The following is a 20,375-nucleotide window of genomic DNA, read 5'->3' as shown; positions in this document are numbered from 1 at the left end:
TTTTCATTTCTCAATGCGTTAATAAGTTAATGGCTATTTTATGTTTAGGTGTGTCTACGTTAGTAATAATTAGATTGAAAAATTAATCAAAATAATTAATCATCATAGTAAGAAAAAAAATTGTAAGTTATTTTTTTGTTTTTTATAATACCTTCAAACACTAAATAACTTTTGGAGTTTTTTTAATTTTTATATTGTTGTGCAACTGTGTTAGTTAAAGTGAATATTTATGTTGTAACAAATAAAAACTATTGTGCATGATTACATCTAGTTTTTGGGTGTGACAGATATCAAGAATTATTTCATTTTTATTAGTCATATTATCTATATAATATCCTATCAAAATTTTTCTGTACCAATTAAGTAATAATAATAGAAAATTTATTGTTTAGGTAAACAATGAATTACGGAAAAAAATCTCCAAGTATGGGGACACCTTCAATATACTCTCATGTAACAACTAGGAGTAGTGCAAATTTACGATCATCAAGATCGGTAAAAAGCGTCAAAATACCTTGGTATCAAAAACCTATTTTAACGAATCCTTTCTTCTTAAATACTCAAAGGACTGCTATGTTGGCTGCCGTTTTTTCTTTGGTAAGAATTTGCAAATTTTATTATTAAATACATAAGATTGTTTAATTGTTTACAAAGTTACTATAGATATGCTCTTATTAAAAATGTTACAGCTTTTAGCTATTTTCACAATAAGTACTGCAGTCTTTGATATTTATTGTCTTGAAGAAGCTGCACCAGGTACCACACATTACGGTTATTATATCATATCGTATGAATTTGTTTACATAGGAAATAAACATAGTAAGTTATTTTTTTGTATTTATTAAATTTGAATTAATTATCATTTAATGACAAAAATATTTGTCTGTTAGTAAGAAACGCGCTTATTGTCGCAGCAATATTTTCATTTCTGGGTGGAATAGCAGTTCTAGTAACCTCAGTAATGTTGATCAATGCATTAAGAAAAGAATACGAGAAGAAAATGATTCCATGGCTTATCTGCTTTGCAGGCTTTACATTATTTCGATTTCTCGCATTTCTATTTTTCAGTATCGTGAATGATCTGATATTCTCATACAATATCATGATGTGTCTGCTGTGGTTAATATTCTTATGCTTCTCAGTTTACGGATGGTTAGTCGTATATTCTTTATACATTGAATTGTGTGATTTAACACGACTAGAAGATTTAGCACACTTAAGAGTAAGTAAAATAAAATAATGATTATTTTTATCATAATCTTGTTGGAATTGATTTAAAAATATATTTTTTATTGCAGATTGGAACAATGCAATCATTAAATGCATCGACTACCCATTCGATTGCTGGTTCTCGGCCTACAACTCCCCATAGCACAGTGTCTACAATGCCTGCCAATTAAATGAATTATCTCAAGAGAGGAATATTAAATATTCAGCACCTGAAAAAACGAATGGCAAAAAGAAACTACATAATGTTTCTTCGTCCGTTTCTTTTTTATAAAAAGAAATAAAAGAAAGTGTTTATTTATTAGAAAAAAATTTCATTTACATACAACAAAAAAATGAAATTAAATTATCATTTTGATATAAAAAGAAACATGAAAAGAAAAAAATTTTAATCTTAGACATATACATATTAGTAATATGTAATTTGTATTTAACTTTAAGACTAAGTCTGTAACAATCCGTCCATATTTTTTAATTTTTTAATGTTGATATATTTAGTAACAATATATAAATAAATATATAAATATACGTACATTAGGAGGTATTTTTTTTAAAAAAGAAAAACATTTTTAAATATAATTGACTGACAACAATGAAATATATTCTTTTTTTTAATTTACATGATTAAAGTTTACATTAAAATTCATTCAATGATTTAACTTACTTTTCAATAAATTATGTATCTTTTAAAATTGATGTATTATTTGATAAGTTTTGAACTTAATAAATAATATATAGAATATCCATTTATTTATTAAATCACAGCTCAGATTAAAAATTAATATTACAAAGAAGGTGTTTACCAGTACCAATAATCATTGTTTTGATGTAATCTGCATGGATTACTTGATTACTAATATCAATATATTGTTGTAAAGCTGGCAAACTGTCATCAGGTAAAATACGTTGCAATCCCCGCATCGATGTACCTTGTGCAATGTAAATTGCAGTATCTGTTATAAACAATCATTCATTAAAGATATCATATTTATTTATAAATTCCTAAATTAATTTATATTGTAAAAAAAAGCAATTTTTAAAATACTTATTTATAAGTATTAATTATTTATTGAACATTTATTTAGTTGATTAATTTTATAAGAAACAAATATTTTACCTTTTATTAATTCGTCGTAAATTGCATGAATTTGTTGATTATTTTGATTTTTAACCATTTTTTGTAACAAAAATTGCATAAAATATTTCCATTCTGATGCTTTGGTATATTTATCCTAAATAATGATAATAAAGAATGATTAAAATAAAAATTACAGATATGAAATATATAAAATTTTCTTTGTGTTGAATTGATACTCACTTTGGCAAATTCTAATAAAATTTTTGGACATTCATCAGCCAAAATTTGCATTTCTTTATTTGTATCTCGAGTGCATAAAATTCTAAAAGATAAACTACCTTCAATTTGTTGAGTGTCAAGAAAACGTTCAACTTCTTCATAACATTCAGGTGGAAGTTGACCACTAACTAATAATGCTTGCAATTTTTTTATTTCCAATCGAATATTATTAGCAACCCCTTCATTTTCTTGATCTATCTTTTGTTCTGATTCTTTACAAAGCTTCTTTGTTTCATCTTTTAAATAGAAAAATGGATGATCAAGGAAATAAGGTCTTAAATTTCCAAATAATATTTTTTGATTATCATTTTCATCCATTTTATCAATAATATCAGTCTTTTTATTATTTTTTTGTGTGAGTTTAGCAAGATAAGATCGTACTAATATCTTAAATCCTTCATTGATAGCCATATCATCATTATTTTCATTATTCTTACTAATCTTTGCACAATTAACGCTATTGTCATTTGATTTATTATTATAATAAATTTGAAGATATGTTTCTAAAAATAATTGTAAAGCTGCAGCAGCAACTCTTCCATCTCTTCCAACTCTTGACGGTAAATAAGCTAAAAAAATTTGAATCATTTGATCTAGAGTAACAGCTTGTTTGTAAACTATTTGTGCTAGGACAATTGCAAATACTTTAATCTTCAATTTCATTAAGATGCTAGAAAAATCAGAAAATGTCGGCAAAGCATGACTATTTTTAGCATTGACTACGTCAAAAAGCCAAGACCAATTAGCAATAGTTTTCTTTATAATAAAGTAATCTTTGATTGGTTCTAAAGCCTTTTCAGCTTGTTGTTGTTTATCTGCTTGTAGAAAAAGAAGAACTCTAGCAAGACAAGTTAAATCATCAGATTCCCAAGTAGATAGTACATGAATTAATTTATCTGTAGCATATTCACGAAGAACTGGACTTGCTAAAATTAATTTTAACAAATCATTCTTTTCAGCAGTCAAAAGAATTTCAACAATATTGTGTTCTTGAAATAAAGCATCCGCTTCTGGTCCTGATTGAAGATTTAAAAGACTTTCTGACAAAAAAATAATTATTCCTTGTGCTTTATGAAGATTTTTACGTGCTAAAACATCGTATGTTTTTAAGCCTGCTAGATTGTAGTAGTAAGTGCTTAAACTCCAATCTAAAGGAGATTCAGAAGAAATATAAAAATCAGCTAAAAGTGCGCAAGATTGTTTGTATAAATTATCTAAATGACATTTAGACATATCGTTAATATTGCTACAAAAAGCTGCATCAGATGAATAGTAAATTGAATCTTTAGCTAATTTCAATACAATATTTGCTTCTCCAAGTAAATGTTTATAAGTACTAGGACTGTTTTTATGATTATTAGCAGCATTTAAAATATCTTGATAAACATCTTCAACATTTGGTAAATATAAAGAATAAAAAGTCCACATATCTTCGTCACTAGCAAGCAACACAAGGCATTTTGAAGCTTGAAGTAATTTTTTAACACCTAAAAATGGTCGAAGACCAATCAATGAGACTGGCATATTGTTTAAATCATGTTCACAATTTAATAAAGATTGGTCGGAAAAAAATTGTGGTATTCGTAGAGTGTATGACTCTAAACCTGCTTCAGTTAAAACATGTAAAGCTGTATTTTCCAAGGCAGCATGACTTACAGGTGCTGTAAATGAGTAAATCTTAGAATTTTCAATGTTAAATGATAATTCTTTTATATTAGATGATGAAAAATTCACTAAATATCCTTCCTGAGAAGTACAAATGAGACAAGTAATTCCATTAAAAATATTATATTTTGTAGATCGTAAAAGTGATTTTTTAAAATTAGCTATTGATAATTTCTGACGTTTATATGATGGTTTAAGTAGAGAACAAGTGAAATATTCTTTGTTACCATCTTGATCATTGATTGATTCAAAGGGTACATCAATTTTTATTCTCATTAAATGTTGAATTATATAATTTTCTAACCAACTATCTTCGTTTGATCTCGTTGTAATTGTTGCATTTATTTCAGGCGCATGTAAAATAGGAGAATGAAAAGTGCGACAGCCTTCTGCTTTATCAGATTTAATTGAATTTAAATGTATATTCAAATTATTCATTTCAGAATTAATAAGATGTTGAGACTTTAATCGTTGAATTTCTTCAAGTTCATTAAAAATCAACTGATCCCAGTCGATGTATGAAAATTCGTTGCTTAAGGGTTTCGTGAAATCTAAACCTGTCAATAGTTTTTTTTCGTTTAATTTACTTTCTGTATTAATATGACTTGAGAAGCTATTTTTTCTTGAATCAATCTTCATCGTATTCTGAATTGAATTTTTTCTACTACTTGAAATATTCGTATTATCATTACTAATTGCGTTAATATCTTCATGAAATCGATTGGTTAATCTGAAAAGCATAAAATGTGTACGATTCATAATAGAAATAAATTCCTCAGCAAATTCTAGCTGATCTGGTACAAAACTGAATTTTATAGACCAAGGTCTAGATTCAAAATCTAGAAATGTATGCTTTGATGTTTGTTGAGTTTCAATTTTTAATTCGTGAATAACTGCTTCATTTCCTAAAACTACTAATAGATTCCCAGTGGTTTGACAGCAAGCAATTTTAGTTGGTTGACCATTTAAAGGTAATTCTATCATTTCCAAACTTTTCAGAGATCGATTCAAACTTGGAGTAACACGTCCCGCTATTCGTGCTCTCATTGCTTGATTTTGATTTCCTGCCATTTCCCAATTAACGTAGACACGTACAAAATTGTTGATAGTTAGCCCATCTCTTGATGTTTTTGACTCTAATGTTGCAACGTAATTACCTTTATCTGAATGTAAAAGTTGATGAACAAGGTCTACTGTAGGGAAAATAGTCAATAATTTATATTGTTTCATGGCTAGCCCATATACTTTGACGCAATGACTTGGGAGTGCCAACAACAACATATCTTGATCCAAAATATTTGCTGTACAAGAAGCGGTTGGTTCTTCGATTTGACCCACATTCTGTGATAAAAAATTATGCACTGGAATGATACGTACCATTATTATTAGAAATTGTTGAACAATTACAAATATTAATTAATGGTGCTATAGAGAACAAGTTATTGATTGTTAGTTAATTATGTTCAAGCAAAACAAAAACTGTCCAGTGTCATGTCAATAAACTGATATAAACATTGTTAAACCCCACTACATAATGTTTATCTCCCACCACCACCAATTCCCACCAATGGCATCAGTTTACAAAAACAATAAAAGATGTTATGAAAACTACCTTGTTGAACTCTATAGTTTGATTGGTAGAAAGGATGAAAAAAATTAAACACAGCTTGATTATATTAATTTTGTTCTTTTTACAATAACAAAAGTTTTATTTATTACAATTGTTATTTATTTCTTAGATATTTATTTAACATATAATAAATAGGATTCAAATGAATGGGCTGCGTTTACATGTTGAACTACCGGACTATATAGGTTATGTATAGTTTGTGTCGGTTAAGTTGCCGGTGACGCGTCATTAGTGCGGTTTCCATATACTCTCAAAGCTTTCGATTAATTTCAATAAATAATTGATGTTGCCGAGTGTGAATATATTGGAGATAGCGTGTATGGACCATTCTTCGTGTATAAACTATCTTCTTATTATAAAATTCGCGTAAATTGCAAATATTTGTTAAAGAAGAGATATCAAAATTATTAGAGAATTTGATGGCAGATTAAGTATTGACTTACAAGATATTCAATTTAATATTTTTTAACTTTAAAACATTCAATTGTTTTCAACAATTTGCTGTATTTTCATACTGATTTTCTACAATCGAATATCAGTAATAAAGTCCTCATACATTATTTTTTTCTATTATTTCTTGATTCTTTATTTGAAAACAGTATTTTACGGAAAATTGTTCGTAAAATATTTGCATTGTTTCTTATCGAATAAAGCATTCATATAAATCTCACTTAGTCATCATTTAATCACTTCAGTAAGTACTGCTGATTTTATTTAAACCATACAAATATTTTGATCATAGAATAACTTCTGTTTCATTATTATATTTGTAACTCATTTAATCAATATCTGAATTTTTTTCATTCATATACCTCTAAAATATTATTCGTATATACAGAGTAAATAAAATACGCCGGTAGTACTTAACAATAATCATAAGTATTATTTCTATGATTAATAATAATATTGTGCTTACTGCTTTAATATTTATAAGATATATATCTATTTCAGATATGTCAGAATCAGATATCTTAGCTACTGACCAAATCGATGGTCTTGATGGACTTGAGAATGGTCAGGATGGTGATTCAATTATGCAGTCAGATGATATAAAACGAGAATTCAATGAGTCTAATATTGATGATCCCGTAAGTTATTAAACTGATATACCACTAGCAAGTTTTAATTTCAAAATATTTATCAACGTAACACAATTTAGGAGCTTGAAGCTATCAAAGCTCGAGTAAGAGAAATGGAAGAAGAAGCAGAAAAATTAAAACAACTACAATCTGAAGTAGATAAACAAATGAATATGGGCAGTCCCCCTGGTATTAGTAAGTATTATTAAACATGTACACTATTAAATATTTATTTAATTAAATCGAACATTAAATGATATTATAAAAATTACTTTATAGCTAGTCCTTTGAATATGTCAATCGAAGATAAAATGGAAGTGGACAACAGATCAATCTATGTTGGAAATGTAAGAAGTCAACAATTGGAATGCTGATTGTACATGAACAATTATTGACTTTAATTTTTTTTTATTCTCTTATAGGTAGATTATGGAGCTACTGCAGAAGAGTTAGAACAACATTTTCATGGCTGTGGTAGTGTCAATAGAGTAACAATATTATGCAACAAATTTGATGGTCATCCTAAAGGATTTGCGTACATAGAATTTGCCGAACGTGATTCTGTGCAAACCGCCATGGCAATGGATGAATCAATGTTTAAAGGCCGGCAAATAAAAGTTATGCCAAAAAGAACTAATCGTCCAGGAATGTCAATTACGAATAGGTGAGATTGTTATTATAATAAACATCATTAATGTAATAAACGTTGTCACTCAGTTTAAAATACTATTTAATATTGTTATAGAAGTCCTAGAGGTGCACGTGGTTACAGAGGCATCGCACGAGGAATTAGTCGTGGTAGTGCTTACTTTGGTTATAGGCCAATGAGGAGACCAAGGTATAATACTTTATTAAAAAGTTGAAAAATTCAAAGTGAATTATGGATTATACATGACAAATTAAATATATAATATACTCATTAATTTTTAGAAGCTACAGACGCGGCTACTACATGCCCTACTGACTCTGAGCTACAATGTAAGAATCGTGGCAAAATATATTTAAGGTATGTACAAATAAATTAAAGTTATTCAAATTTTTTTAATCGTATAAATATTTTGTTAAATAACGGAGATAAGGTAATTCACATAAACGTATCAATTATTTTTATTAATTATTGTTATAAATTTCTAAGTTTTTTTATACGATTAAAAACATTAGATGCTTAGAATTTTAATTGTAGATCATTTTGTGCCATATTTTTATGCCAATAAAGAAATAAATTGAGACAAGCAGTAGAACAAAGTTACTATTGTATGATTAACAATTTATAATATAAATATATATAATATTAAATATAAGTATCCTATTTAACTAGAAATTTCTGAGTATTTATTGTTAGATTTTTTTTTAAATTTCATTGTTGGCATAAAAGGAACTTTTATGTAATCTTTTGAATTTTAAAAATTGAAACAAAATTTTTACATAAAGGATTTCCCTGATAAGTTGTGCGAAAGCACTCGTATTAAGATATTTTCAGAAACAACACTAGGTGTGTTCTTCTACTTGAAGGAACTCAAACTGGAGTAATCAACAGTTGTTTCATTGACAGCATATTAAAATTTGTTTTAGCATAATGCTATAGTTAATGTTAATGTAAGGTTAAAGCATAATAATTAATTCGAATATTCTCAATCAGTTTTATGTAGTTCAGTACGTAGAATTTTACAATTGCTTTTATCATTGTCAGAGAATATTAATACTCTTTTTTTCAAAAAGTCTAGTAATTATTTTTTAAACATGACTAATTATAATGTTTTGTTATAATTAATTATTATCGAAGTATTTTGCTTTAACTCTACATTGTCTCATACATATTTTAAATAGTTTACGTCCGAAATCGCGATCAAAAAATTTACGACGATTCTTATGATATGTCCACAGAAAAAAAAAAACACATACGATGGGGAAAAAAGAGAAAGAAAAGAAAAACGTCATGTCAAAAGAAAAAAAGATTGGACAAAGATGGGCACAAATATTCATATCCATGATTTTAAATTGAAAAAAAAAAAAAAAGAAAAAAAAATATAAAAAAAAAATTTTTAAAAATAATGAAATAGAAAAAAATAGAACGTGAAATTGTATAAAAAAAAAAGAAACAAATTTTTTTTCCGTTAAAGTAGTTCAATTAATAAAGATACATTTATGTTTCTACAAAACTATTTGTTTAGGTTTTTTAATTAATTATTGTTATACTATGAATAACTTTTTCATATCAATTATTGGCAAAAATTATTATTTTTTTTTTTGTTTATTATTTGTTTTCAATTTATGTTGGTAATAAATCATCAATAATTATGAAGATCTCAATTTTGAGAAAATAAAATTCTAATTATTTGTAAAACTGATTTACTATTCAATAACAAATGTATTAAAAAAATTAATTGAACTACAATTTTGTTAATCGAATATTGTGTAATTATATTTTTAGTCACAATTTTATAATTTAAAACGTAAGTGAAAGTTGCTATTAGTATGGAGAATATTTAATATTCATTTAATTAATATTTAACAACTTTCATTTATCAAATATACAATATCATTAATCTTGAATTTATAACAGTCGTGTAGGAAATATTTGTACATATTCATTATGGAATCAAGTTTGGAATTTCCTTACGATCATCAAATTGTCGACGCATGGATCATCTATTTATCCATATTATTGTATATCGCTAAGTGTTTTCCAGGTGCAGTACAACATCAACATCAATTCAGTGATTGAGTATGCACAATAAGAAACATTATGAATAAAATATAAGATAGATACTAAAAAATTAAAAAAAAAAATTGCAAATATGGATCGAAAAAGAAAAAAAAATAATTTAATAACACGGCTGTTAATTGTGACTGTAAAAAAATTGATACAATGCAAATAAAAATCCTTTTGACAAACTTGATTTATTAATATACTTAATTTTATTCATTCTTTCATTTTATGTATCATCAAATAATATACTATCACTAAATTTAACATATATGTATTTTGATAACTTTAACATTTAATATAGCTAGTAATTTTTAATTATTAATTTTTTTCTATATAATGATAATGATAATGACTACTTAACAAAATCAACTTTATTATTTTTTAAAGTTCAAACAGATTATCATATATACATGCATATATATTTATTTTAATATATGTATATATATATATAATATATATATATATATTGACTAGCGTGCTATATTTTTTCTAAAAAATTGTAGCATGTCAACATGGATGAAGTGCAAGAGTATTTAGAATTGAGCAGCATAGTATCTGAACATTAGTTTGAGTAGTATTGAAAGTATTCATTCTATGGTTTTCTTCCAACTTCTTCAAAATTTCAACTCCTCCTTCTTTTACTAACATACCACAATATCGTTTAGCTAATAAAATAATAAAATATTTGTTAGTATTAGCTAAACTAAAGAACTTAATAAGTAAAATAAGACTTACGATTTTTCGTACAAACATGATGGATTGCCCAAACGGCCCATAATTGAACTGCATATGCCTCAGTACTTTTTAATAGAGAGAAAAATGGTTGAAAGCTTCTATAAGCTACCATTTCACCTTGCGGTGTTTGCCAACTAGTAACAGCTTTAGCTAATTGATCCAATAATTGTTGTTTTGTTGGTTGAAATTCCCAATCGACCCAAATATGTGGACCATCACTCAATAGATGAGCTGCAATTCCTGCTGCAAAATATGAAACATCAATGTGCTCGGAATTCAAAAGCATAGAGAGCATCGTTAGAAACCGAGGTTGCATCAATCGCTGTCTTAATTGATTAACCTGAAATATTTACATTTTTTTTTAGAATGATTAGATTTATTAATTAGATATTTATATTATAGGATTGAAAAGATTTACTTCTGCAATGTTATTAAGCAATCCAAGAACTTTTGTCTCCACACTAGATTCCCCTTGAAAACTTTCAAGGACTTCTAAAAATAATTCCATTCCACCTTCTTCAAGGAAAACTCTACAAGTTGTCGCACTTTCATCCGTCAAATTCCATAATGCACTTAATGTAAATCTCATAGTAATATCTACAGTTTTCATTTGAATTTTTGATCTAACCATTGACAGAAGCTTTGACATATATTGTGGTTTAGAACCAAGCATTGAAGTCTCTACTGTGGAAATTTTAGCAGCTAAAATTGAACAAATAGCTACCGACATTCGATTCATTGATGCATCATCGAATGCAGAAAGACAGTTCATTACTAGTTTTGCACATCTAAAAAACATATCAAATTGGTTTATAATTTTAATATAAATTAAGTCATAAAAAATATTATATTAATGTAGATAAAAAAATTTACCTGTATTTATCAAAAGCAACATCTTGTAAAATCCGATCACTACATAAAGTTAGTAGAGTATTTTTTTGCAACTGATAATGATTCGGATATGACTCCATAGCCGTAAGTGTTAGGTCAACAATTTGTTTTAAAATAAATGGATGTATTTTCGATGCTAATTCACCTTTCGTTAAATTATACAAACAAGCTGTCGCAGCCATTTGAACGCGAAATTCTTCAGGATGAGCTCTCATACCAGGTATAACAAGTTTTATTACATCAACACGTGCTTCGTTGAAATGTGGTGTTAATCGAAATAAGTTATATAAACATTTTTGAACGTATATCGGTCGCTGAGAGTATCTTCTCAAAGCTTCTAAAATTTGAGCTTCAGTAGCCATTCCACTTACCTTTTATTAAAAAAAATAAAAAACTTTGTATTATGAATTATTCTTTAACAATATCTTAACAAATGAAGAATAAATTTTACCGTTAATTTTGATCTATAATCCTTATTAGCTGGATTTATGAGACTATCATCATAACAAGCATCCGAATGTACAAGTCCTAAAAACTCCAAATGTTTATGACTCTTGATAAATTCTTTTAAATCTTTAACATCTATTTCATCTTTTCCAGAAATATCTAGACTTGATAATAATGGCATACAATCTGTTGCTCGTAAGAGATCAGTTATTTTAGATCTAGCAGGAGCAAACATTTCAAATGAATAAGAATCCTTCTCGTCAGAGATATCAAGATTCCGAAGTTCATTTAGCTCCAAAAGCACTGATTTCAAATTACTGAAACCACTAATTTTAAGATTATACATTGCCAAACTTTTCAAACGATCTTTACATTTTTTTAATGGTGTTATATCATCAACTCTAGTACATGAAATATCAAGGCTTTCTAATAACGGTAAATCTTCAACAACTATTTCTAATCCATGCTTATTAAATTCCGTTCCAGAAACGTTTAATGTATGCAGAGCACGTAGTTTACTTAATGCCAAAAATACACATACTCTGTTAAAACAAAATATAAATATTATTAGAAAAACGTATTTTGGTTGTTTTATATAAAAAAAAAAAAAAAACTGTTTAAAATTACCTTGAACAATCTATAAAACTTCCTCGAGCAACACTCAGTGAACGAAGATTTTGTAAACTCCATTCTCCAAGACACCCTATTAAATCATTGATAGTTACTTTTAAACCATTTACCTCTAAATCAACAATTTTATGTTGTTCTAAAATTTTTAATCCTTTTACTGAAAGATTAGAAGCATCCTTCAGTCTAACATGCCTGTAATGTTAATTCATTAAATATTAGTAGATAATAAGCTAACAAAGCTCATTGATTTATAGTCAATAAAAATTACCGAAGACGAGTTGTTCTGGAATCAAAAAGTGTAATAGTTAAATCAGACAAAGCTTTTTTTTCACAAAGGCTTGTTAATAATTGTTCTGAAATTTGTGCTGGTAAAAAAATATCAGGATCTTTAAAATTCAACCTTGTAGTGGATCCAAAATTAATATTGTTTATTGATAAAGCATCTGATGTAGAAGATATTGAATTATTTTCATCGTTAGCTAATTTTATACATTCTTTATCTGAAATAATGCATGATTAGGTTTTATTATTAATGAATAAAAAAAGAAGTATTTTTATTAAAAGCATACCTTGTGTAGTATGGTCATTGTCACTTTTGTTTGAAATTGGTAAATTTTGTGTGAAAGTTGTATTCACAGGATCACTTGGTTGTACTTCGCAAATGGCAAGTACATTATCACAAATAAAGTTTACACACACTTCTTGTAAACTTCTCGGTGATTCAAACATTTTTTACATTTACGTTCATTTACAAAATAACAAATTCTATTTATGTACAATACAATAAACTGTTTCAATTAATGTGGTTTAACAAACTAATTTTTCTCCCATCATTATCAAACGTATTTATGTAGGTAATAACTATAGTAAGTATAGTTTTTTCATTTATATATGTAATTGCACTTTTTCAGTATGATAAAAAAAAAAATAAAGCTGTAATAAAAATTTATGATGATAATGTTATTAATGATAATGGGATAATAATATTAGCTCCAAAAAAACATTAATTAAGAAAAAAAACTTATAGCTATTAAATATTATAAAACAACTGTAAAAACTGATTAGGAAAATCTATTGGTGATGATATTCAATAGTTTAAAAAAAACACTATATTGAGAGGATTAGATGAAAAGTAATTTAGTCTTGAACTTTTTGTGGAAATTCTTGTATAATTCATACGTATATATGGCCGTATGAGTGTAAGATCACTTGTATCTGTATATACATGAATAACTGTTATACTAGACAGATACAACCAATGTGGGCAATGTACATAAATACATTAATGCAAATTTTTCTTAATACATAATGAATATATGTATAATACATTGACTGTACTAAACTATACTTATTGCCATTTTTCATGTCTATTTAAACTTTTATTTAAATTAAAAAACATTAAATAAAATATATTATGATTATGTTTAAAGTGATATTAAACAACTTATTTAAAATTTAAGCCTTTATTATTACTGATAAATGTGTTTGAAATAAAATCAGTACTGACCCATGGAAAATACTCTGAAAAATATATTTTTCATAGATTATAGATAATTCTTGTTTGATTATTTCCAAAATTTTATTAAATTTATATTTGAAAGAAATATAATAGTTAAAAATACGTTTTTATTGGAAATAAAAATATGTAAGTTAGAAATTTTGTGTTGAAATATAATATTATATTTTTTTTTAAAATCCCTGTTTCATTATTTTTTTTATCAGTTTAAATAACTGAATATACTGTAGAATGATGTTACTACAGTACCGGACATAAATGCTGTTCAATTTTTTGAAGGTTATACATGCAATTTCCCTATACTATCTTATAGAAAATCACACAGCATTTATGTCCAGTACTGTACTTATGCTGCTGCCATCTACAAAGATTGATTATTGCAAATTTGCAAATATTTTCTACAACCACGCATCTTCTTTGACTATAGCCAATTAATGAGGATAATAAAGAATCATTTTTTTCCATTTTCAACGAATTTATAAGCAGGCAGATGATTAATGAATAAAAAATACCTGAAACTGCAAAACAAATAATTTCATACCTCATATTTATTTATTTTATGGTGGAAATGCATTGTTTACAAGAAATTTGCAAGAGTAGAAACCCAACATTCCTAACCTGTTTGACAACAGTAATTCTTCAATATTACTTGATGGTGCGCATTAGGTCGCTTTGTGCGCTAAAAAATCACATTATACAAAAGTGTACATAAAATAATTGATGTTTAATGTTGAATAACAAACATTCTATAAAATTAAAAAATTTTATTTACGAAAAGTATTATTTTAAAAAATACAATTGTTAGGTTAAATCAAGGTATTTCCATATTATATCGTATAACAACATGTACTCATAGCTAGGTTAATCGACGTATTTGATATTTTATACACGTTTATTAAAAAATCTAATTTATGTATAATTAAGCGAAATAAATATGTTAACAAATAATTGACAATAATTACAGAAAAAATGGCTTCAACTAGACCAGCTTCATGTGGCCTCAACTTCGCATCCGCTCCAGATTTAAGTAGTTGTTTAACAACAGCTCAAGAAGCTCAGTAATTATTTTATAATTATTTAATTTTGTTTAATAAATAAATTCTATATGCATTTATTAAAATATCATTGTCTTCTAGCTATGAATTCGTATGTATTCCGTTAGTTCATCCGAATTTTAAGAGAGAATTTATCTCAGGAAAAGCTAAACAAAGGCCGGGTCCTTTTACTAGAGCAGATATGATTCTTCATTCATCAGGTATCGTTTCATTAATTTATGGAATTATTTAAATGAATAAAAACTATATGACAGAAATGCATTAATAATTATGTTAAACTCTTTAGATTGGAACACTTTAATAGTGGCAAGATTATCACCATATCTGAATGTCGATTCAATGATCCCTCATGTTCGTGAAAATCATGAGGCAATAATAAATCAAGAATTATCATTAGCTTCACATCTCGGTGTTCCAGCAATTACATTTAAACTAAATGGAGGGATTGAAAAAAATATGAATCTTGCGAGAATTATAAATGATAAAATGATATCTGCATCAAATGTACAAATTTGGCTCCAAGTACCATTGGAAAATCCTCTGAAACAAGCTATGTCATTTCGTACAGATCAAGAAACGACTTTTGAAAGTCCATGGGAATGGTGGAACGGATTTAGATCAATATGTGATTTTCATAAGAAATTAGGAGTTGCATTAATAATAAGTCACGATATTCCGGATGATGATGAAGAAGTTATTGAATATTGCAACATTAATAGTTATATGATATCGGAAGAATAATATATATTTATATAAATTTATTTATTTTTAGATAAACCGATGGCTTGGTGAACCAGTCAAGTGCTTAGTAATACCAACAACATTATTTATAAGTAATAAAAAAGGATATCCAGTTCTAGGAAGAGCACATCAATATCTGATACAAAAATTTTGTTCATTAAGTGTTCAATTTCTATTAACTGGAGCCAATCGATATCAAAGTATATCATTTTACTATAATTACTTGGATCATTTATGGAAAAAAGGATGTCAACTTAGCGGACCACTCGAACGTTATGGACAAGGATATGAAGATTATTTACAATTTCCTTTACAACCTTTGATGGATAATTTAGAATCAGGCACTTATGAAGTATTCGAAAAAGATCCTGTTAAATATAAAGAGTATCAGCGAGCTATTCATCGTGCTATTTTATTTAAATCAAGATCGAGTATTGAAATAAAACCCCTGTAAATTCTTGAATTTATTTAATCATCGGATTAATTTAACTTAAATATATTATAATCAAAACATTTTATTTCAGTGTAATTATGGTCGTAGGAGCTGGTAGAGGTCCTTTAGTTCGAGCGACATTAAACGCTGCTGACATTGCCAAAGTAGCTGTTAAAGTATATGCAATTGAAAAAAATCCCAATGCTATTATCACATTACATGCATTAAAGGATGATATTTTTGGTGATCGAGTAACAATAGTTTCTTCGGATATGAGAGTATGGGAAGCACCAGAGAAAGCAGATATACTTGTTTCAGAGTTATTGGGATCTTTTGGAGATAATGAATTGTCTCCTGAATGTCTTGACGGTGCTCAAAAATTTTTAAATGGTTGGTTTAATTTATGAATACTATTTAATATGAATATTTATAAATTTTTATACATCAATTTAATTATAGATGATGGAATAAGTATTCCCGAAGCATATACATCATATATTGGTCCAGTACAATCATCAAAAATTTTTAACGAACTTAAACATTGTGATGATAAAAATAAACATCCTTTAGCTCACTTCGAAACTCCTTATGTGGTTTATTTACATAATAAATATCACATTGCTCAAGAACAACCACTTTTTACATTTAAACATCCAAATCGTGGTAAATATTTTAGAAAATATTATCAATAAGTTAAAAGATATGTTAATAATATTGTTTTCTTCGCTAGATCCTGTGATAAATAATTCACGATATGCAAAGAAGAATTTTCAAGTGAAAGCCAATTCTGTTTTGCACGGCTTTGTTGGATACTTTGATGTTATTTTATTTGATAATATCGTCCTTAGTATTGTACCAACGACTCACAGTCCAGGAATGCTCAGTTGGTTTCCAATATTTTTCCCAATAAGGGTATAATTATAACTATTTATTTATTTGTTAATTTAAATTTACCAACTATTTAAAGCACTATTTAATAATCATTAATTTATTCAAATTTAGGAACCAATTCAAGTGAAAGCAGGTGAAGTAATTGAATTACACTTTTGGCGAAACTGTAGCCCTAAAAATGTTTGGTACGAATGGAGTATTAATAAACCAACATATGTAGGAATTCATAATCCAAATGGTCGATCTTACACAATTGGTCTTTAATCCGTACTAAGTATTTTTATTTTAATTATTTTTATAATTCCAGTTATTACGTTAAAGTTTTTTAAGAATAAAAAGTAAAAGTTTCAATTATTATTTGTGTTTTTTTTTTATTCTATATGTTTTAAGATAATATAAAGAAATTAACATATTAAGATTTCAACATTTCTTTAAAGGATTCGTATAATGATGATGATTATTAAATCTTTAAAAGATAGTAATCTACACACTTACTATCATAAGTTCTATCACATCAGAATTACTTACCAGTTTCAAGTGTATTTTTTGAAATATGTATATGCATACGTACATAAATAATATACAAAATTTAATTCATTCTTTTTTTTTATTAAATATATTGTATTTACAAAAAAATTGTATTAAAAAAATTTTACTTATCTGTATAAGTCATATAACATCCATGAACTTTAGTGACCTCACGTGATTGCCCAAAGATTGACCTGGGTAAATTGTTCCTATTTGATATATTGTTGATTGATTAGAATAAATGTCGTTAATTATTATTCATGCATATTTCCTAAAACATTGATATATCGAAAAAGAGAAGCAAACTAAAGTTAAAATTCATAATTATCATTTGTCCTATAAGCAATAAGATATATTTCATAACTTTATTTAGCAATATTACATAAAAAAATTTCAAATAATATCCATATAGATTGATTATGAAATTGATAAGAAAGGTCGTAAATAATATTAAAAAAAAAAAAGCAAAGATTGGAAAATTAAAATACACAGTTGTTCATTCGAATCGCACTCGATATATTTTCGTCATTCGCTTGAGTCACGCGGTTGAGTGTTAATTGACGATACAAGTAACTTCATTTTGATATTTTAAAATATTCTTGAAATAAAAAATCAAATTCGATCAACAATAATAGAATTAAAAATATTTAGTGAATATATTAAACATCAAAATAATAAACGTCATGGCTCATTTACTATTTCAAGTCTCCAAAAATGGTTTACGTTCTATTACAAACGTCTGTGTAAAAGAACGTCTACGCTTGCAATTGAAGATAGCTGAGCTTGGATATTCAAGAACAATAAAAACGACATCTATCCTTACGGCGGGTAAACTTTGAATAATTGTTTATTATTAACATCATTATATTTAATATAATTTTAATCTTTTTGATTAACAGAAAAACGATTTACGAATAGTCATGAATGGATAGAAGTTAATGATAAAGTTGCTACAGTTGGAATATCAGACTATGCTCAAGATGCACTTGGTGATGTTGTTTATGTTCAATTACCTCAGGTTGGATTAGATGTAAAGAAAAACGGTAATATAATGAAAAATAAATTTATTATATTTATAATTCTATATCATTAATTTTATCTTATTATTACCAGTTATATTATTATTATTATTATTATTTAAAAAAATATTAATTGTTGATTGAATATTCATTACTGAGTTTTTAAAAATTTAAAATATAAATATGGATATAATGATAATAATAATTTATTTATTTTTTTTTTATTTTTAAATTATGGTACAGAGGAAGTTGGAGCTTTAGAATCTGTAAAAGCAGTTTCAGAAATAATGAGTCCAATATCTGGAAAAGTAATTGCAAAAAATGAAACAGTTGAAAATAAACCAGGATTAATCAACACATCTCCTTATAAAGAAGGATGGTTATTTAAAGTTGAAATGGCTAATGTATCGGAAATTAACACGTTGATGGACGAAAAATCTTATGAAGAATTTTTAAAAACAGATGCACATTAAGTTTCAATTAAAATTACTTGTTATACAATTAACTAGAAATTAATTATATTTAATTTATGGAAATTTGTAATTATAATGCATAATACTTTACATTTTATATATAATATTTAATGTACAATATAATATATATTATATATAAAATGATGAGATACTCAAGATTAAACAATTGAACTGATATTAATTTAATTTATACAGTTTTTTAAATTGTAAAGTCAGATACTATTTTATGTTTTGAACTTTTTCCACTGTTTTACTGCAAACAACAAAGTACTATTTTTTAAAGAAATTTGATTTTCTTTAATTACCATCTTTTCAATTCATTCTCAATGCTTACTGTATTAATTATAAAATATATTTCAAATCTTATTTTTAAAAATTTATATGATACCATTTATTGAGACTGATTCGTTACACGAATATTTTACAATTTTTATTATTTTGAGCAAAGCCATTTTTTGATCTAATAATTAAATATTTCTTGAAAGACTTTCAAAGCCTGTTGTAATATTGTTTTCTTCTCATACATTTATTTTAACGATGTAAGATATAAAAAATTATTATTATTGTATAAATTAATTGCAAACAAAAATTTGCACCAATTTAACAGAACAAAATAAACAATTGTATCATAAATATTTAAATGACTTATTTTATTGGAAAAAAAGAAAAATTGAAGAAATAGAAAATGTGATATTTAAATAATATTCAAAGGAAGATTGTTTGGTCAATGACAATGAAACAGTGGGAAAAGCTCAACTTTCTAAAAATAAATATTGTTATTTATCTTTAGTCAATAATATATATATACAATCGATGGATTTTTTGAAAATAAATGAATTTAGTTTCTTTTGGATAATCTTTCAATATTTAACGGCAGTGTAATAACTTACTTAATATGTATATCATTAGATTTTGTCCAATTCCTCTTTCCCAATATCGTCATTATTATTTAAAGTTTGCGAAATAATAAAAATTTTTGTTTTTCAAATTTAATTTTTCAAACCACATTCCGAATTGATGTTGAATTAATTGCTAATTTTCACCATAATCACGATAAAAATATGATATTATTTAAAAAAATTGTGAAGCAAGTAAATTATCGAATCAACAAAAAATTATTATATTAGATAACTGTTTATCTGATTATGTATTACTTTATAAAGAAAGTGAAATAAAATAAGTAAAAACTTACAAAATTAAATTATACTAAAATTGAAGTTTTTTTTATAAATGTTGAAAAATTCAATGATAAATTATGTTGTTAAGATCAGCATAATCATAAAGTTTTTGAAAGATGAATAAATATTAAGTATTAGAGAATATTTATGGACAATGAGGTAGATAATGA

The 20,375-nt window shown here is 26.2% G+C and overlaps 6 protein-coding genes across 7 annotated transcripts; 4 read left to right on the top strand and 2 right to left on the bottom strand.

Annotated features, from left to right (window-relative positions):
* Window positions 1-8: 8 nt before the first annotated feature.
* pasi2 (Protein) lies at window positions 9-1,726 on the top strand. Its single transcript, XM_035091001.1, has 5 exons — window positions 9-122; window positions 393-597; window positions 690-819; window positions 891-1,222; window positions 1,299-1,726. Exons 2-5 carry the CDS (start codon window positions 400-402, stop codon window positions 1,398-1,400), a joined length of 762 nt encoding a protein of 253 aa, XP_034946892.1. The 5' UTR covers window positions 9-122; window positions 393-399; the 3' UTR covers window positions 1,401-1,726.
* A 191-nt stretch (window positions 1,727-1,917) lies between these two features.
* On the bottom strand, window positions 1,918-5,786 carry LOC118071877 (uncharacterized). Its single transcript, XM_035091338.1, has 3 exons — window positions 2,546-5,786; window positions 2,345-2,459; window positions 1,918-2,180 (listed from the first exon to the last, which is right to left on the bottom strand). Exons 1-3 carry the CDS (start codon window positions 5,627-5,629, stop codon window positions 1,999-2,001), a joined length of 3,381 nt encoding a protein of 1,126 aa, XP_034947229.1. The 5' UTR covers window positions 5,630-5,786; the 3' UTR covers window positions 1,918-1,998.
* Window positions 5,787-6,095: 309 nt separating this feature from the next.
* Pabp2 (poly(A) binding protein nuclear 1) lies at window positions 6,096-7,964 on the top strand. Its single transcript, XM_035091528.1, has 7 exons — window positions 6,096-6,573; window positions 6,831-6,967; window positions 7,039-7,153; window positions 7,238-7,305; window positions 7,381-7,622; window positions 7,704-7,796; window positions 7,889-7,964. Exons 2-7 carry the CDS (start codon window positions 6,833-6,835, stop codon window positions 7,920-7,922), a joined length of 687 nt encoding a protein of 228 aa, XP_034947419.1. The 5' UTR covers window positions 6,096-6,573; window positions 6,831-6,832; the 3' UTR covers window positions 7,923-7,964.
* Window positions 7,965-10,063: 2,099 nt separating this feature from the next.
* On the bottom strand, window positions 10,064-13,655 carry LOC118071941 (protein zyg-11 homolog B-like). The gene is made up of 8 exons (XM_035091442.1): window positions 12,941-13,655; window positions 12,640-12,871; window positions 12,369-12,563; window positions 11,746-12,283; window positions 11,277-11,665; window positions 10,822-11,191; window positions 10,404-10,743; window positions 10,064-10,333 (listed from the first exon to the last, which is right to left on the bottom strand). Exons 1-8 carry the CDS (start codon window positions 13,098-13,100, stop codon window positions 10,176-10,178), a joined length of 2,382 nt encoding a protein of 793 aa, XP_034947333.1. The 5' UTR covers window positions 13,101-13,655; the 3' UTR covers window positions 10,064-10,175.
* Window positions 13,656-14,383: 728 nt separating this feature from the next.
* csul (protein arginine N-methyltransferase 5) lies at window positions 14,384-17,361 on the top strand. Of its 2 annotated transcripts, none has more exons than XM_035091555.1 (9): window positions 14,384-14,703; window positions 14,852-14,945; window positions 15,024-15,142; window positions 15,229-15,635; window positions 15,715-16,133; window positions 16,208-16,506; window positions 16,576-16,779; window positions 16,847-17,028; window positions 17,119-17,361. In XM_035091555.1, the coding sequence occupies exons 2-9, from the start codon at window positions 14,857-14,859 to the stop codon at window positions 17,269-17,271; spliced, it is 1,872 nt and encodes a 623-aa protein (XP_034947446.1). In that variant the 5' UTR covers window positions 14,384-14,703; window positions 14,852-14,856; the 3' UTR covers window positions 17,272-17,361. The 2 variants fall into 2 exon arrangements, with proteins under 2 accessions (XP_034947446.1, XP_034947447.1); XM_035091556.1 differs by having other exon boundaries at window positions 14,388-14,542.
* Window positions 17,362-18,047: 686 nt separating this feature from the next.
* ppl (pumpless) lies at window positions 18,048-19,106 on the top strand. The gene is made up of 3 exons (XM_035090981.1): window positions 18,048-18,363; window positions 18,435-18,578; window positions 18,798-19,106. Exons 1-3 carry the CDS (start codon window positions 18,219-18,221, stop codon window positions 19,025-19,027), a joined length of 519 nt encoding a protein of 172 aa, XP_034946872.1. The 5' UTR covers window positions 18,048-18,218; the 3' UTR covers window positions 19,028-19,106.
* The last annotated feature ends 1,269 nt before the right edge of the window (window positions 19,107-20,375 follow it).

Source organism: Chelonus insularis, unplaced genomic scaffold (assembly GCF_013357705.1).
Source record: "Chelonus insularis isolate UGA/USDA-ARS -01 unplaced genomic scaffold, ASM1335770v1 contig_88_pilon, whole genome shotgun sequence".
NCBI lineage: Eukaryota > Metazoa > Arthropoda > Insecta > Hymenoptera > Braconidae > Chelonus > Chelonus insularis.
This window is presented reverse-complemented; position numbering and strand designations above follow the sequence as displayed.

Bases quoted from the DNA above. Each gene is read 5' to 3' on its own strand.
- pasi2 (XM_035091001.1), top strand. From the start codon at position 400: ATGAATTACGGAAAAAAATCTCCAAGTATGGGGACACCTTCAATATAC. The intron at 598-689 runs GTAAGAATTTGC...AAAATGTTACAG, and splicing joins TGGCTGCCGTTTTTTCTTTG to CTTTTAGCTATTTTCACAAT. The intron at 1,223-1,298 runs GTAAGTAAAATA...TTTTTATTGCAG, and splicing joins AAGATTTAGCACACTTAAGA to ATTGGAACAATGCAATCATT.
- LOC118071877 (XM_035091338.1), bottom strand. From the start codon at position 5,629: ATGGTACGTATCATTCCAGTGCATAATTTTTTATCACAGAATGTGGGT. The intron at 2,460-2,545 runs GTGAGTATCAAT...ATCATTATTTAG, and splicing joins TTTTATTAGAATTTGCCAAA to GATAAATATACCAAAGCATC. The intron at 2,181-2,344 runs GTAAAATATTTG...TGTTTATAACAG, and splicing joins TTACGACGAATTAATAAAAG to ATACTGCAATTTACATTGCA.
- Pabp2 (XM_035091528.1), top strand. From the start codon at position 6,833: ATGTCAGAATCAGATATCTTAGCTACTGACCAAATCGATGGTCTTGAT. The intron at 7,154-7,237 runs GTAAGTATTATT...ATTACTTTATAG, and splicing joins GGGCAGTCCCCCTGGTATTA to CTAGTCCTTTGAATATGTCA. The intron at 7,797-7,888 runs GTATAATACTTT...ATTAATTTTTAG, and splicing joins AGGCCAATGAGGAGACCAAG to AAGCTACAGACGCGGCTACT.
- LOC118071941 (XM_035091442.1), bottom strand. From the start codon at position 13,100: ATGTTTGAATCACCGAGAAGTTTACAAGAAGTGTGTGTAAACTTTATT. The intron at 11,666-11,745 runs GTAAAATTTATT...TTTTAATAAAAG, and splicing joins ATTATAGATCAAAATTAACG to GTAAGTGGAATGGCTACTGA. The intron at 10,744-10,821 runs GTAAATCTTTTC...TAAATATTTCAG, and splicing joins TGCTTAATAACATTGCAGAA to GTTAATCAATTAAGACAGCG.
- csul (XM_035091555.1), top strand. From the start codon at position 14,857: ATGGCTTCAACTAGACCAGCTTCATGTGGCCTCAACTTCGCATCCGCT. The intron at 15,636-15,714 runs GTTATTGAATAT...ATTTATTTTTAG, and splicing joins TTCCGGATGATGATGAAGAA to ATAAACCGATGGCTTGGTGA. The intron at 16,780-16,846 runs GTAAATATTTTA...TTTCTTCGCTAG, and splicing joins ATTTAAACATCCAAATCGTG to ATCCTGTGATAAATAATTCA.
- ppl (XM_035090981.1), top strand. From the start codon at position 18,219: ATGGCTCATTTACTATTTCAAGTCTCCAAAAATGGTTTACGTTCTATT. The intron at 18,364-18,434 runs GTAAACTTTGAA...TTTGATTAACAG, and splicing joins GACATCTATCCTTACGGCGG to AAAAACGATTTACGAATAGT. The intron at 18,579-18,797 runs GTAATATAATGA...ATTATGGTACAG, and splicing joins ATTAGATGTAAAGAAAAACG to AGGAAGTTGGAGCTTTAGAA.